The 17,277-nt window shown below is 39.4% G+C and overlaps 1 protein-coding gene across 1 annotated transcript in view; it reads left to right on the forward strand.

Moving 5' to 3' along the window:
* The window catches only part of LOC115217014 (adenylosuccinate synthetase isozyme 2), an 85,251-nt gene that overhangs the window by 21,995 nt on the left and 45,979 nt on the right, over nucleotides 1-17,277 (forward strand). Inside the window, exons 2-4 of the mRNA XM_029786538.2 lie at nucleotides 9,755-9,857; nucleotides 11,533-11,646; nucleotides 16,972-17,029. Coding sequence (XP_029642398.1) covers nucleotides 9,755-9,857; nucleotides 11,533-11,646; nucleotides 16,972-17,029 — 275 coding nt within the window. The remainder of the gene's footprint in view (nucleotides 1-9,754; nucleotides 9,858-11,532; nucleotides 11,647-16,971; nucleotides 17,030-17,277) is intronic.

Here is a 17,277-nt window from a genome sequence, read left to right on the forward strand (position 1 = left end):
TCTTATAGGACCCCACCTTTCAGTCATAAAAATGACCGAGGGATTGCACCTAGAAAGTTACCTTCTGAGGCACAACTCCAGGCAAGGCTGACAATGGAAGACCAGCAGTCACCCATGAACACCACCCTTCCTTCTCCATGCCAATGATGTTAACCAAGGGAAAGGCAAAGGCCGATACCAGGGAAGAGATGACAGAGTTGAGACAATCATGGAAATATATACTGTAAGATACACCAAATTAATTTGCTTCTTTGGAAAACATATAAACAGATTATTGCCTCCGCCTTAGCGGGTGAGTGAACTGGAGCAACATGAAATAAAGTGTCTTGCTCAAGAACACAACACACAGCTCAGTTCTGGAATCGAACTCACTACCTCATGATTGTGAGCCCACTGCTCTAACAACTGAGCCATGCGCCTTCTCTCTCTCTCTCTCTCTTTATATCATCATCATCATTTAATGTCCGCTCTCCATGCTGGCATGGGTTGGACGGTTCAACTGGGGTCTGGGAAGCCAGAAGGCTGCACCAGGCCCAGTCTGATCTGGCAGTGTTTCTACAGGTGGATGCCCTTCCTTACGCCAACCACTCCATGAGTTTAGTGGGTGCTTTTTACGTGCCACTGGCACAGCCAGACGAGGCTGGCAAACGGTCATGATCGGATAGTGCTTTTTATGTGCCACCGGCACGGGGACCAGACGAAGCTGGCAATGGCCACGGTCGGATGGTGCTTTTTACGTGACACACACACACACACACACACACAGATGGCCTTGTATACGTGTGTGCGGATAGATAAATACATAATGGGCTTCCACACAGTTTCTGTCTACCTAATTCTGCCACAAGCCATTGGTTGACCCAGGGTTATAGAGGAAGACACATGCTCAAAGATGCTGAGCAGTGGGACTGAACCAGAAACCCCAACATTGCAAAGTGAGCTTCTTAAAACCACAGCCGCAAAATAACCTTCTTAACATGTCCATGTCCTTATGTAACATCTGCGCAGCACAGAATCATAAGTTGATCCCAAATGATCCTGTAAGCTATTTACAGTCCAAGCTGGCCAGACCAGCCATGCTGGCTGTTGACTACGACTGTTGACAGCCCATGTATTAGATTTTGCGGTGGAATCAGTGTTGCTATAGGGCCAGTTGTTATGGGAGAAAACAAATCTGGTGTTTGCAGTGAAAGCTGTAATAGAGTGGGGCGTGTGCAGCTTAGCTCACTTATCAAGACTGGATGTTTGACAAGTGGTTTTGCAGCTTATAGGAGATTTCAGTTAGTGAACAGCCAAGTTGCACCTGCAGACGTTTGGTAAACTGCTGGACAATGTCTTACTATGGTTTACTATGGCTGTAAAGGGAAATATATATATATATAGCATAATCAATATGTGTATGTGTGTGTGTAAAACTGATGATGGTTGGTGATAAAAGGGACCAGATGCCTTTCCCATTGCCAAAGCTAAACTGTGATGGCATGGTGAAATGGACATTGAATAAATGAGCTTATATTTGTGCATATATTTATTCATGTGTCCATATGTGTGTGTGTGTGCCTGTGTGTATGCATATACTTATGTTTATATGTATCTACATGTATGTGCATCTGTGTGTGTGTGTGTGTGTGTGTGTGTGTATGTATGTGTACATATGTATATATATATATAAAATGATAAACGCTGCCCTTTCAAGCCTAGCCAGGCTCATGGGCCGGGTTTCCCGGTTTCTGTTGCGTATGTGTTCTCCCCAGCTGGACGGGACGCCAGTCCATCGCAGCGTTACTCAAGAAACAGGAAGACAGAGTGAGAGAATGTTGTGGCGAAAGGGTACAACAGAGGTCACCACCATGCCCTGCCGGAGCCTTGTGGAGCTTTTAGGTGTTTTCGCTCAATAAACACACAATGCTCGGTCTGGGAATCGAAACCGTGAGTCCGCTGCCCTAACCACTGGGCCATTGCGCCTCCGCACACACACACACACATATATAAATACATACATATATACATACATACATACATACATACATAGATGTATGTATATATATATATATATATACATATATACATAGATGTATGCATTTGATTATATGTGTGTATGTATGCATATGTGTATTTATACATGCACAAACATGCATACAAATAATCACGTATCACGTATATCTAAGAATAGTCAGGTAGTGTCTTGGATAATTTCCAGAAGCGTACCTCACAGGATGTTGTGTCCTATGCCCTCTGCTTGCGAAACTTGAGTAAACCTGTTAAGAGATCTCATTCATGACAGCAGGTGGTTTTTATACATCGCATTGCAGTTACATATGTCATTTCCTGCAATCCATTTAAATGTATGTTTTGTATAATTAAGACAAACTTCAGCTAGGGAAGCTCCACATTTGATATGGGCAGTAATAGTAAAGGAGACAAGCGTTTGTTTGTTAGAGGCTTGCATGCCTGCCTTACCATGTGTCTTTTGTGCCTGACATGTGGTATATTGCTCACTGGTTTCAGGTTACGTAATTAGGACTAAAGAGTTGGGTGAACTCTGAGCAAACTTGAAATAAACCTTTTATGAAGATTCTTAATTAACAATGCGTTTTTTCTTTCTTGTATCTAAGTTTTGTAGCAGGAAAATTCAGATGAATGGAACAAGGATGAAGTATGTTGCTAGTGATCCCTTAGGGCTTTGCACATGGGAAACTTATTATTCAATGCTCACATGTTCTCATTGGGAGTCTGTGTGTGTGTATGTATGTACGTATATCCCTCTCACTCACTCCTTCACTTACACACACACACTATGGGCTTCTTTCAGTCTCTATCCAACAAATCCATTCTCAAGACCTTGGTTGGCTTGAAGCTATAGCAGAAGACACTTTCCCAAGCTGCTGTACAGAAGAACTAAACCCCAAACCTAATGGTTGGGAAGTGAATTTAACAACGCAGCCATTCCTGCACCTTATTATCAATAATCTATATGTGCATGCGCAAATTACATGGGTCACAAAAGTGTTCAGCTTTCTCCAAATCCATTGATTTAATTAAATTGAATTAATTATATATCAATAATAATAATAATATCATAGCAAATACTGGGTTAAATTAATTATATATATATATATTTCTTTACTACCCACAAGGGGCTAAACACAGAGGGGACAAACAGATTAAGTCAATTACATCGACCCTAGTGTGTAACTGGTACTTAATTTATCGACCCCGGAATTTGAACTCAGAACGTAACGGCAGACGAAATATGGCTATGCATTTTGCCTGGCGTGCTAATGTTTCTGCCAGCTCGCCGCCTTTAAATTAATTATATATATATATATAATCTCACTGGTGATGGCTAGTGGTTAGCTGGGACGTCTAACCACTCATTCCAACTATATAACTATGTTGTCTATAGCTATGTAAAATGGATATCAAACAGCAGAACAAAGTACCAGTCATATAGGGGTATTGACTAGCCCCCTCTTTTCAAACTGTTGACCATGTGCCTAAATTAAAAACTTATTATTATTATGGCAGATTTGTTTAGTATTTGCCATTATTATTATTATTTTGTTGGCCTTGCCACAGCAGTACAGTGCAGTGCAAAATCTAAAACCAGATTAGCATATAATCCAGATATTGGTGAGTTGATCTTAAAAAAAAAAGTTTTAAACAGCTAAATATAGGATAACACAAATTGTTGTGATGTAGCCACAAATAAGTCCTGATCTAGTTCTGCTACAGCAACCAGCTAGTTGTAGCAACATAGCCTGGGGTAAGCCCTAATCAAGATATCCCTGATCAAGCCGTTCTAAGCTATGCAATTAACAAGTCAAGCGATGCGGCATTATTCACAGATCTTCTTTTCAGTTCTTCCATGCCTTCTAGCTTAGGAACCATTCTATGCTTTCTAATCTGCAATGACGTATCCATATGGGATGCAGTGTGATATCTTAGACTTATTGCGCTCTGTTTCTTGTACACCCAAAGAATTTGGTGGTGACGAAAATGAGTTGAGCAAGGTAAACTCTCAGAACACTATAGTTGGTGTTCTTCTGAACTTATGGGTGGTGTATATCCCACCACTGTTTTTGTTTTTTCTGTGTGGCTATTGATATTTTGTATGTGTTTGTACATGTTCCATTTGTTTAGTAGAGCAGTGTGGGAGATATGTTTTTATTGTAATAGTACATCAGAGATGTGTGTCAGTGTTTAAAAGTAGTTTTTTTGTAAGCTTTTAAGCATTAAGTCTTTGCTGTAAAAACATACTGTTTCTTGCATTTCCCCGGTAGATATTTTTTTTAGTGTTTTACATATAGTCAAGTTGTCCCTAGGCCATAGTTTGATATCTGCCCTTCTTTCCACTCAGCACAAAGCCTGGAGTCATGTGATTCTAGAATAAACTTGTGATCGCACAGCCACACTTCTGCTAAACACACACACACTGTTGGAAAATGAAAATTTTTCTGAACATTATTAGTTGGAAATTCTTGTTTCCTCTCTTATATATCAATCCATGCCAACATAATTGGCAGAGCACGGCAGAATCAATAGACCATCGATCTTTATGGTATTGAGTTTTATTCTGATTGTATGCTTTTATGCCCTGGTCAACTTTTGCCTTTCACCTTCCACAAGGTCAATAAAGTGAGTAGCAAACAGAAAGCACAAGGGTGGCAGGGTGAATGTAATCAATTTAAACCTTAAAAGTTGGTGCCCCAGTTATGACATGACCACAGTCCAGAAGCTGGAAACGGTGAAAGAACAATTCTCTTTCTATCTCTTTCACCTATTTTCAATATATATATATATTTAATCTCTCTGTGCAAACAGATCCTGTTCAGGATACAGAAAAGGAAAGAGTGGAAGGAGGCTCTCAGCTTGATATTAAGAAAAAAAATCTGAACATTTGTTGGCAATGTAGATTAATTAACTGGTGGTGAAACTGTATGTATGTATGATATATGTATATATATATATATATATATATATATATATATATATAAAGCTATAAATACATTTACAATAAGTCTTGACAGCTTGGCTAAATATTGATTTATTAAGTTTATAAATGTTAATTTATTTACTTAACTATACCAGAGTCAATGACACAGTACTTTAGTGTGTGTGTGTGTGTGTACTTGCTACATATACACTCGTAAAGTAAATGTCTCTCTCTACAGAGGACAGGCCAAAGTAGGGTGATCTCAGGTCTCCGCAGAGGAAATAACTGGTGAACTCTGGGAAGACACAAGAAGTGCTGTTGTTGTCAGCTCTCAAAGGAGGTAAAAATAACACAGGGGGATGTGGGTAATCAGCATTTGTTTTGATGTACTAATCTGTCGGTGTTGAGTGCAGGGTGAGGGAAAATGTACTTTTAACTAGCTCTGTGTGATTGTGTTCACGTGCTCCCGCATGCGCACACACACATACACACACATACACACGTGGTTCTTCCTCTCTTCAAGCAAACAAGAGAAACTTTACATAGACTTATTAATTAAAAATTGCATCCATATTCTCAGCAAACCCTAGTATCATAAAAGTGGGGTGGGTTAAAAAGATAGAAGACCATGATGGATAATTTAGTTTTAAGTATATTGCTTTTTTTTTTTTGTTTTATTGTAGTGTTTTAGTCTTCAGTTATGGCCAAGGGTTTTCAATTGATTTTTTTTTTTTCAATTTTTCTGGATTTTTTTTTTTTTTGTTTTTTTGTCTGAAAATCGGAAGTAATGGTCACAGCTGGAACACATTGATTGTTTGTAGACTCGTCTGTCGACTGACATTTGTATTGTAACAACACAGATTCTAGGTTTCATCCTCCAGCGTTGGCTTCTTGGGAGAGTTTTCTACCATAACTTTGAGTTGATTAATATCGCGTGAAAAGAGATGACATTGTCCAGAAACCTGCTGTGATATCATCATCATCATCGTCTTAATGTCCACTTTCTCTATGCTTACGTGGGTCAGTTGGAATTTTTTGAGGCAAATTTTTCTATACCTAGATCCCCTTCCTGTTGTCAACCTTCACCTTTTCCCCTGCAGCCAGACATATTTTCACTGAAAACTGGAAACAAAGGACACCACTTGTATGATGGTGGCACTTGTTTACAACTATCATCCAATTTCAAAACAAGGAGGCTCATGCGTGCCCGCACACACGTAATCGTGTTTCACTAAGAAGCAGTGCATGTTACCTGAATTTTCAACTCTAGTCAAATATAACAAACTCTTCCTAATCATCATCAAGACTGGCTAATTTGTACTGGCATTGAGTCAGCCTTTGACAGGGTCCCCTGATCCCTTATCTGGTGGTCAATGAGGAAATTCGATGACTGGCATCCATGCTAGTGGAGCTCTACAAGCACCATCTGAGCGTGACTGTTGCCAGAGTATCTGACTGGCTTCTGTGCCAGTGGCATATAAAAATCACCATTCAAGCGTGATTACTACCAGCGTCGCCTTACTGGCACTTGTGCTGGTGGCATGTGAAAAAGCATTTGAGTGAGGTCGTTGCCAGTGCTGCTGGACTGGCTCCTGTGTAGGTGGCACGTAAAAAACACCATTTGAGCATGGCCATTGCCAATACTGCCTGACTGGCCTTCGTGCCGGTGGCATGTAGAAGTACCCACTATACTCTTGGAGTAGTTGGCGTTAGGAAGGGCATTCAGCTGTAGAAACTCTGCGAGATCAGATTGGAGCCTGGTGCAGCCATCTGGTTCGCCAGTCCTCAGTCAAATCGTCCAACCCATGCTAGCATGGAAAGCGGATGTTAAATGACGATGATGATATTTATGTATCTATCTATCCATATTTATACACACACACATGGCTTCTTTTCATTTTGTATCTTCCAAATCCACTCAGATTAGCCTGGGGTGATAGTTGAAGGCACATGTCCACAGTGGCTTGCAGTGGGGCTGAACACAAAGTCATGCGGTTGGGCAGCAAGCTCGTTGACAACACAGTCATGCTGGCAAAAGATAAACAGCAGGAAGGAGGATTGCTGATAAATTGCTGTCTTGAACACACACACACACACACATTTTAAATGGTGATTATGTAAAGAAAAAAAATGTCTTCTCAACCCATGATGACCCAGTATTTAACAACAACAAAAACAAAGCTTTTCTAGTTTATTTTTATGTATTTGCTTAAAAAACAAAACAAAACAAAACAAAATCTCTACATCTTCTGATTACATTGCAACATGTTTTCATAGTCTCTGATGGTATCAAAGCAACTGCCTTTTAATATTTCCTTCTTCGTTGTTGTTTTTGATCTCCTGCATTTTTACCTGTGATATGTAGTCTACTAATAACATAAGCTAGTAGTGTTTGGTACCATGTCTTTCTATTTATTCCTTGTCTCTCCACCCCTCCATATTCTTCTTTTACCAAGAAAGTTCTTTTCCTTTAAAAAAAAAAAAAACGAAGAAAATGGTGTAGTGTTACCTGAGCAGTTGATACACCTGAATATTAGATTAGAATAGCTGGATGTGAGACCTAGCTTTTGCTAGCAAGCTTGCTTTCTGCTATGTCACTCACATACCAAAGTGAAGTGATTTAAAAAATATATATATATATCATTTACATACACACGTACAAGCATACACTTGTGGCAACCAGATGGCTGATTTGGTAGAGCATCAAATACAATGATACCTTGTGTGCTGTTTGGTTACTTATGTTCTGAGTTCAAATCCTACGCAGGTGTGACTTTATTTTTTTATTCTAAGTTTGGCAAACTAACAACTTGGTAGTGGAACAGTTAATTTAATTGAAGAAAAGTAAATAGAATTTGACATTTAATACCTTTTCAAATAATGACTGTGATCTGTGCATCGGTGCTTTGAACTTGCACCAAAGTTTAGTTTCCTTTGGTCTAGTTCCTACAGAGAACGGACCACAGGGAGTCTCTACAAAGTAGCTTGACCTGCTAGAAATATCAGCTAAATCTGTTTAAAATTAGAAACACAGTGGCTACATTGCATAATTTAGTCCTTGTAAGTAATAGCTGGACTGGAGTGCTTTCAATTAATTAAAAATCTGCTTGATAGGAGCTTATCAACAATATGCCCCTGAGAAAATACTAGAAAGAGAGAGAACTTATTAAATCAGCTGTTGGTTTAAGCAGGCTACATGAGATATGGCTCATCAACAGGCAGGCTGAACTACTGTAAAACTTCTTGGTAATCTTTCATTGTGAAGGCGCATGGCTCAGTGGTTAGAGCATCGAGCTTATGAGCGTAAGGTTGTGAGTTCGAATCCCAGATCGGGCTGCGTGTTGTGTTCTTGAGCAAGACACTTTATTTCACGTTGTTTCAGTTCACTCAGCTGTAGAAATGAGTTGCGATGTCACTGGTGCCAAGCTTTATCGGCCTTTGCCTTTCCCTTGGATAACATTGGTGGCGTGGAGAGGGGAGGCTGGTATGCATGGGCGACTGCTGATCTTCCATAAACAACCTTGCCCGGACTTGTGCCTGGGAGGGTAACTTTCTTAGTGAAATCCCACGGTCAGTCATGACCAAAGGGGGTCTCAATCTTTCATTAGGCATGCCTTTCAGAAACCTCTATGGGTCACAGTTTGTCCATGACTATTAAATCAATGTCTCTCAACCAGTTTCCTTGTCCTGTCTTCTGCCCCCACCTACCATTTTGCTGTTCTGATTCCCTCCCACATAAGATTACAAAAAGGTAGTCCTGTATATATCAACACAGTTTTGTATATAGGCTTTGGATGGTTTTACCCCAACATGGACAATAACACCCCAAGAGCAATTACCCCTGAGGACAACAGATGATGATTTAAAACTGCTTAATATATTGGAGAGCGGGTAATTAACCAAGTAGGTGAATTAAAGGTGATGAGCTGGCAGAAACATTAGCACGCCGGGCGAAATACTTAGCGGTATTTCGTCTGCCGTTACGTTCTGAGTTCAAATTCTGCTGAGGTCGACTTTGTCATTCATCCTTTCGGGGTCGATAAATTAAGTACCAGTTACGCACTGAGGTCAATGTAATCGACTTAATCCCTTTGTCTATCCTTGTTTGTCCCCTCTGTGTTTAGGCTCTTGTGGGTAGTAAAGAAATAAGCGGGTGAATTGTCCTGAGGTGTGATTGGGTTTTAATACCATGATCTGGTGCCACCTTACCTGCCTTTAGCGGAGTCCTCTCTGTTGTATGCATTCAAATAAGCTCTCTCATTTGAGGATATCTTCTTCCCTCTGTCCTTGGATAGAGGGATGAAGATGTTCTTGGAGGCTCCGTAAAGGGGTGTGGATACAGCCTTTCCCTCTGGTTGTGTGGTTAAGAAGCTCATTTTGCAACCTCATGGTTTCAGCTTCAGTCCTAGTGTGTGGCACCTAAGATGACGGTCTTCTATGGCCCAAGGCCGACCTTTAATTTGTGAGTGAATTTAGTAGAGGGAAACTAAAATAGCAAGTTATGATTTAAGGCCAGTTTGACTTGTTTCTAGTAGTCCATGTACCTTAATGTAATCTGTCTATAACTCTGTCACCCCTCTCTCTCTCTCTCTCTCTCTCTCTCCTCTCTCTCTCTCTCTCTCTTTCTCCTCTCTATCTTGTTCTAATTCTCTCAAAATCTTTCTAAAACTCTCTCTCTCTCTCCAAATCATTTTTCCTCATTCTCTTTCTAATTTTGGCTCTCTCTCTCTCCCTCTCCATAACTCTGTCTGTCTCTTCATAACTCTCTATTTCTATACCTCTCTTCCTAACTCCATAACTCACTCTTTCTCGTTACAGGGTGGAAATAACGCAGGCCACACCGTAGTTGTTGATGATGTCGTTTATGATTTCCATCTGTTGCCAAGTGGAATAATTCATCCAACATGTGATGTCATTATAGGTGAGTAATATGTCTTCTCATATAGCATTGCCAAGGTTTCAGCACTGTAATCCTATTCTGATTCTCTCATCACTACTTAAGCAAATACAGTAAACTCTATACTTTACTGAGTCTGATGGAAAGATGTCAGAAGTTGTCTTTCCTCACTTCCGAAAATATTCAATTATTGACTAAATATCTTCTCAATATTAAATATATCCACCACAATTTTATGTTAATCATTCCTATGTTTTAATGAGAGATGTCTGATTAATAAATATATTTAACCCTTGAATTACAATGACATTTGGTATCTAGAGTAACTGCTTGTGCATAATCTATATACACAGATCCATGCAGTACCCACTAGCTTTTCTATAGGTGTAGGTTGTACCTATTCATGGTCCTATTTTACAATTAGGTCCACATAGTACCCTGCTGGCTATATTAGTGGCATGTACTATTTATAAGTACCTATTTACCATGTCCTTATCGTACCCTGATATTTACAATACTAATTTACCATGAAAATCACACAGTACCCCTACTGTCTATATCTGCAATTTGTATCTGCTCATAATACTAATTTGCACCAGGTCTGTACAGTAACCCTACTGTCTTGATTGACACCTGTCCATGGTATTAATTTACAATAAGGTCTGTATAGTATCCCTGCTATCTTCAGCAATGGCTTATACCTATCTTTGATCTTAATTTACAACTAGGTTCAGGATCTTTTCGCTTTGACCGGCAGATTTTTGAAATAATTTCTTTGTATCTAAACATTTTAAAACTTCGTATACTGGTAGAATGTGTTTATAAAACATCTTTTTCTCTTGGCTTTCTTGAGAAAATTCTGTAGTTTGTAAGCCATTTGTTGTTTAATTTCTTTCATTTCGGCAATCAATGACGTCTATTGAGGTGAATACAATTTCTCCAAATCTTTGTCAACAACAATTATTTGTCATATGACACCGCAAATAATTGTTGTTGACAAAGATTCGGAGAAATTGTATTCACCTCAATAGACGTCATTGAAATTGCTGAAATGAAAGAAATTAAACAACAAATAGCTTATAAACTACAGAATTTTCTCAAGAAAGCCAAGAGAAAAAGATGTTTTATAAACACATTCTACCAGTATACGAAGTTTAAAAGAAATTAGTTACAAAGAAATTATTTAAAAAATCTGCTGGTCCAAGCGAAAAGATCCCTAGGTTCATACAGTACTCTTGCTCTCTGTACTACAACTTATGGCACCTACTTACCAACCTATGGCACCTACTTACATCTACATAAATACAAACTATATCTGCTGTTTATTGGTGCTGTTCTGTACCTACACATTGTATTTATTTAGTTGGATTGTTCGTACTATTTTGAACAGCAGATGCCTGTTCCCACCTCTGGTGTTCTTTCATATTCTTATACCTCACGAATCTCACAGCTACCTTTTAATACTTCGATCTGAGTACCATTCATAGTAACGTCTTCCATTTAAAAATATTTTAAAAAGTGGGTAGGGGTGGGGGTTGAAAGAAAGAAATTTTGACCTAAACCTGTTTTCTGGAGAGGAACTTTTCCATGGGTAGACTCTTGATTTTACAAGATATAAAGGGTGGGTATCACAGACACAACTAACTCCCCCAATCCCAACCTGTATTCATCTGAATAATGTCTTTTTGTTGTGTTTCAGGTAATGGCGTTGTTGTTAACCTGCCTGAATTATTCCATGAAATTGAGAAAAATGCTGCTAAGGGCCTTACAAACTGGCAGAATCGTTTGAAGATTTCAAACCGAGCTCATCTGGGTAATTTATTTTTATGATTATTATTTATTTCTTTTATTGCTCACAGAAGGCTAAACATAGAGGGAACAAACAAGGACAGACAAAGGGATTAAGTCGATTACAATGACCCCAGTGCGTAACTGGTACTTATTTAATCGACCCCGAAAGGATGACAGGTAAAGTCGACCTCGGTGGAATTTGAACCCAGAACGTAACGGCAGACGAAATACGGCTACGCATTTCGCCCGGCGTGCTAACGATTCTGCCAGCTATATGGCAGAAGCAGTAGGGTGACAAGAAGCAAAATTCCTTACAATATTTCTTACAGATATATGGCGCTCAAGAACCATGTGGTCCTCAGTTCTGTCTCATCACATCACTCTTTGAGCAAGTTCCTGTCCTCTGCTATAGTCCTAGGTTGACAAAATTGTAAGAGTTTTGGTTCAAATTCTTTGTTTCGGCTCATGTTCTGAGTTTGGTTGCAATGATACTACTGGGAAGCTGTATTATTCTTTGCTGCATGGGTAATTGCCATCTTCCATTTAAAAATATTTTTAAAAGTGGGTGGGGGTTGAAAGAAGGAAATCTTGACCTAAACCTGTTTTCTGGAGAGGAACTTTTCTATGAGTAGACCCTTGATTTTCCAAGATATAAAGACGCCTTTGGTGTGTGTGTGCTATGCATGGCTGTCTTGCTAAGGTGTTAAATTCTTAACCACATAGTTTTAGGTTCAGCCCCACTGCACAGAACTTAGCCTTGCTTGATCAATGCCAACCATCTATCAAATTTCCTTCTGAAATATATGGAAACTGCAGGAAGCCTGTTGTTTCTCTCTCTCTCTTTCTCCCTTCCTTCTCCCCACTCTCTCATGTTATTAATAACCAGCAGAAATTACGGAGTAGCTCAAGTGCTGAGAGTTTTATGTATCGGCACTCATCACTTGACAAGTGTTAACACACAAAACTCTTGGCTTTTGAATCATTATGCAACTTCAGCTGATCGTTAATAAAACACACACACACACATAGATACTTGTGTTTAGAGTTTTATTTTCCTGTTTGTGTCTCTAATGTACACATATGCATTCATACATATGTCTGTTACTCTCTTTACTTGTTTCAGTCATTTGACTGTGGCCATGCTGGAGCACCGCCTTTAGTCAAGCAAATCGATCCCAGGACTTATTCTTTGTAAGCCTAGTACTTATTCTATCGGTCTCTTTGGCCGAACCGTTAAGTTACGGGGACGTAAAAACACCAGCATTAGTTGTCAAGCGATGTTGGTGGGACAAACACAGCAGACACCCAAACATATACACACACACACACATACACATACATATATATATATATATAATATATATATATATTATATATATATTATATATATATATATATATATATAATATATATATATATATATATATATATGTATATATACACACATATATGACGGGCTTCTTTCAGTTTCCGTCTACCAGATCCACTCAGCCTGAGGCTATAGTAGACACTTGCCCAAGGTGCCACGCAGTGGGACTGAACCCGGAACCATGTGGTTGGTAAGCATACAGCCACTCCTGCGCCTATTGTGTTGTGTAAATTTCAAGCTAGTCACAGGTTAAGCCCAGCAGTGATGATGTTGACAAGACCAGTCATTCTGTAGTTTCAAAAAATAGGAAACTAGAAAAAAAAAATGAAAACAGTTCCTTTATTTGGAAGTGGGTAAAGGTTGGTAACCAGAAGGACATCTAGCTATTAAACCCCATCTGCAATAATTCCTCTCTAAATTCATGCTAGCAACAGGAAAATGGACATTTAACGAACAAAACAAATGCACGCACAGGTTTATGCATGAGTGTATATGTATGAAAGCATAGTGTGTGTGTGTTGCCTATGTATATTTATTTCTTTACTACCCACAAGGGGCTTAACACAGGGGACAAGCAAGGATAGACAAACGGTTTAAGTCAATTACATCGACCCAGTGTGTAACTGGTACTTAATTTATCGACCCCAAAAGGATGACAGGCAAAGTCGACCTCGGCGGAATTTGAACTCAAAACGTAACGGCAGATGAAATGCCTATTTCTTTACTGCCCACAAGGGGCTAAACATAGAGGGGACAAACAAGGACAGACAAACGGTTTAAGTCAATTACATCAGCTTCAGTGCGTAACTGGTACTTAATTTATCGACCCCAAAAGGATGAAAGGCAAAGTCGACCTCGGCGGAATTTGAACTCAGAACATAGCGGCAGATGAAATACGGCTACGTATTTTGCTCGGCGTGCTAACGTTTCTGCCAGCTCACTGCCTTGTTGCTTATGTATATTGGCAAAAGCTGTACTCTAAATATTGAGAAAAACTGAACAGGACGTCCCATTATTTGGCATGCATTGAATTATGTATTGACACTTTGTAGTGAAATTCAAAAGAACCTATGACTAATGTTTCCATTATTAACCATTTGTGATGTAAATGGCTTTGTGACATGTGCAGGCGTTAGCTGTTTGCTATTTAAAAGTTAATACAATAAATACACATTTATAAGTGCAGGCACTAAGCATTTGCAATATAAAAGTTTATAAAATAAACACATTTATAGGTGCTGGTGTAGCTGTATGGTAAGAAACTTGCTTCTTAACCACATGGTTCTGGGTTCAATTCTATTGCATGGCACCTCGGACAAGTGTCTTCTACTATAACTTTGTGGAAATTGCAAGAAGCCCTTCGTATATATATATATACACATATATATATCACCGTCACCGTGACCGATCAGGCTATCAGATGTTGCTACACATCGCTGGTCACAATGCGCTTCGCATTGTTTTAGCCTTCAAATGACGCCACCCCGCTGACTAAGCGAGCAGGCCAACAGAAGAAAGAGTGAGAGAAAGTTGGGGCGAAAGAGTACAGCAGGGATCGCCACCACCCCCTGCCGGAGCCTCGTGGAGCTTTAGATGTTTGCGCTCAATAAACACTCACAATGCCCGGTCTGGGAATTGAAACCGTGATCCTACGACCGTGAGTCTGCTGCTCTAACCACTTGGCCATTGCGCCTCCTTATATATATGTATGTGTGTGTGTCTGTCTGTCTGTTTGTCTCCTGCCACTGCTTGACAACTGGTGTTAGTGTGTTTATGTCCCCGTAACTTAGTGGTTCGGCAAAAGAGGCCAATAGAGTAAGTGCCAGGCTTTAAAAGAATAAGCGCTGAGGTTGATTCATTTTACTATAAACTCTTCCAGCATGGTACTCCAGCATGGCCGCAGTCTAATAATGACTGAAACAAGTGAAAGATCAAAGACTCACATTGATGTCAGATTTGCTTTTCAAATTTTGAGGGTTGATAAAATAAAAGTACCACAGTCAAGTACTGAGGTTGATTTAATTGGCTTATTATACAGGTGTCTTGTGGACCTTCTTCAAAGCAAGAAAGAAGCCGAGAATACTTTCTACTCTAGACACAAGGTCTGAAATTTTGGGGGAGGCGGCCAGTCAATTAGATCGACCCCAGTTTGCAACTGGTACTTAATTTATCGACCCTGAAAGGATGAAAGGCAAAGTTGACCTCGGCGGAATTTGAACTCAGAACGTAACGACAGATGAAATACTGCCAAGCATTTTGCCTGGCGTGCCAACATTTCTGCCAGCTCACCGCCTTTAGAAACAAACTGAGAATGTTGAATCTTTTTTAAGTATTACCTTCGCATAATCTTTTGACACTCTCTGAAGATATGTGCCCTAATTAGAAATAACATCACAAAAGTCATACCAATTCAAGCTTGACTTTTATTGCTTGTATAACTATGCCATTTTATTATAAGTTGGAAGTGATTACTGTTGAAACGTTCTTGTCCTGTACTTGTTGAAAGTGGGTCGTGTTTACAGTTCTTTATTGCTCTTGTTTCATTACGTTTATACATACCTGTTGGCACAGGTGTGGCTGCATGGTAAAAAGCTTGTTTCTCAACCACATGGTTCCGGGTTCAGTCCCACTGTGTGGCACTTTGAGCAAGTGTCTTCTACTATAGCACAGGGCCGGCAAAAAACTTGTGAGTGGATTTGGTAGACAGAACCTTGAAGAAGCCTTGAAGAAAGGCGGCGAGCTGGCAGAAACGTTAGCACGCCGGGCAAAATGCTTAGCGGTATTTCGTATGCCACTACGTTCTGAGTTCAAATTCCGCCAAGGTCGACTTTGCCTTTCATCCTTTCGGGGTCAATTAAGTAAGTATCAGTTACGCATTGGGGTCGATATAATCAACTTAATCCGTCTGTCTGTCCTTGTTTGTCCCCTCTGTGTGTAGCCCCATGTGGACAGTAAAGAAATAAGAAACTTGAAGAAGCCTGTCATATATATATGTGTGTGTGTGTGTGTGTGTGTTTGTATCTGTTTTTGTCACCTCCCCCATCACTGTTTGACAACTGATGTTGGTATGTTTACATCCCTGTAACTCAGCAGTTCAGCAAAGGAGACTGATAGAATAAGTACTAGGCTTACGAAATAAGTCCTGGTGTTGGTTTGTTTGACTAAAACCCTTCAAGGCAGTGCTCCAGCATGGCTGCAGTCAAATGACTGAAACAAGTAAAAGAATAAAACCCTTGTCAGCTGGCAAGAGGTTCTTGTATGTCTCTGGTTAATTTAACCCTTTAGCGTTCAAATTATTCTGTCACAAGTAATGCTTATCTAGTCATTGTTCTGAATTAATCATGCATTATTTTGTAGCTTAAAGATTTTGATGATGTCATTGTTTACCTTTAAGGATGACATTGTGGGGTAGGTGTGAGGAGCTGGATCTGCCCAGCTTGAAAATAAAAACAAGTGGAATATTTCAGCTAGATATGGCTGGTTTAAATGCTAAAGGGTTACTCTTTACCTATTCTATCGGTCTCTTTTGCCGAACCGCTAAGTGATGGGGACGTAAACACAACAGCATCGGTTGTCAAGCAATGCTAGGGGGACAAACACACACACACATACACACATATATATACATATATACGACAGGCTTCTTTCAGTTTCCGTCTACCAAATCCACTCACAAGGCATTGGTCGGCCCGGGGCAATAGCAGAAGACACTTGCCCAAGATGCCACGCAATGGGACTGAACCCGGAACCATGTGGTTGGTTAGCAAGCTACTTACCATACAGCCACTCCTGTTAATAAAGCAATTACTAATCAATTAATTATAGTTTCATTAGTTCTGCAAATTATTCAGAGTATAATTGAACATTTTATCAACATTTTAATAGGTAAGTATTTTCTCAACATTTTCAAGGTATTAAAATATTTCTTAAATTGATGGCAACTGTTAAAATGATGATTTTTCTCTATTTATTTTACAGTGTTTGATCTCCACATGAAGTTGGATGGGGTGCAAGAAATGAAAAGAGGAAGAAATTCGTGAGTAATTTTTTTAACAACAAAATTTCAAACTAAGCCAACTCTTGATTTACATGAGGATGTTTTTGGATTTTGTTTCCTTTGTTGGTGCCAACTTGGAAATCTGTATGTATATTGACGAGGTTTTGCTGTACGTCAATTTGAATCAGTAATTTTTAAATTTTTTATTGTATTTCACTCCATATATTAACCTTTTCGTTACTGAATTTATTTTGAGATGCTCAGTGTTTCTTCCAATTATTTTAAAT

This window comes from Octopus sinensis, linkage group LG11 (assembly GCF_006345805.1).
Source record: "Octopus sinensis linkage group LG11, ASM634580v1, whole genome shotgun sequence".
Classification (NCBI taxonomy): domain Eukaryota; kingdom Metazoa; phylum Mollusca; class Cephalopoda; order Octopoda; family Octopodidae; genus Octopus; species Octopus sinensis.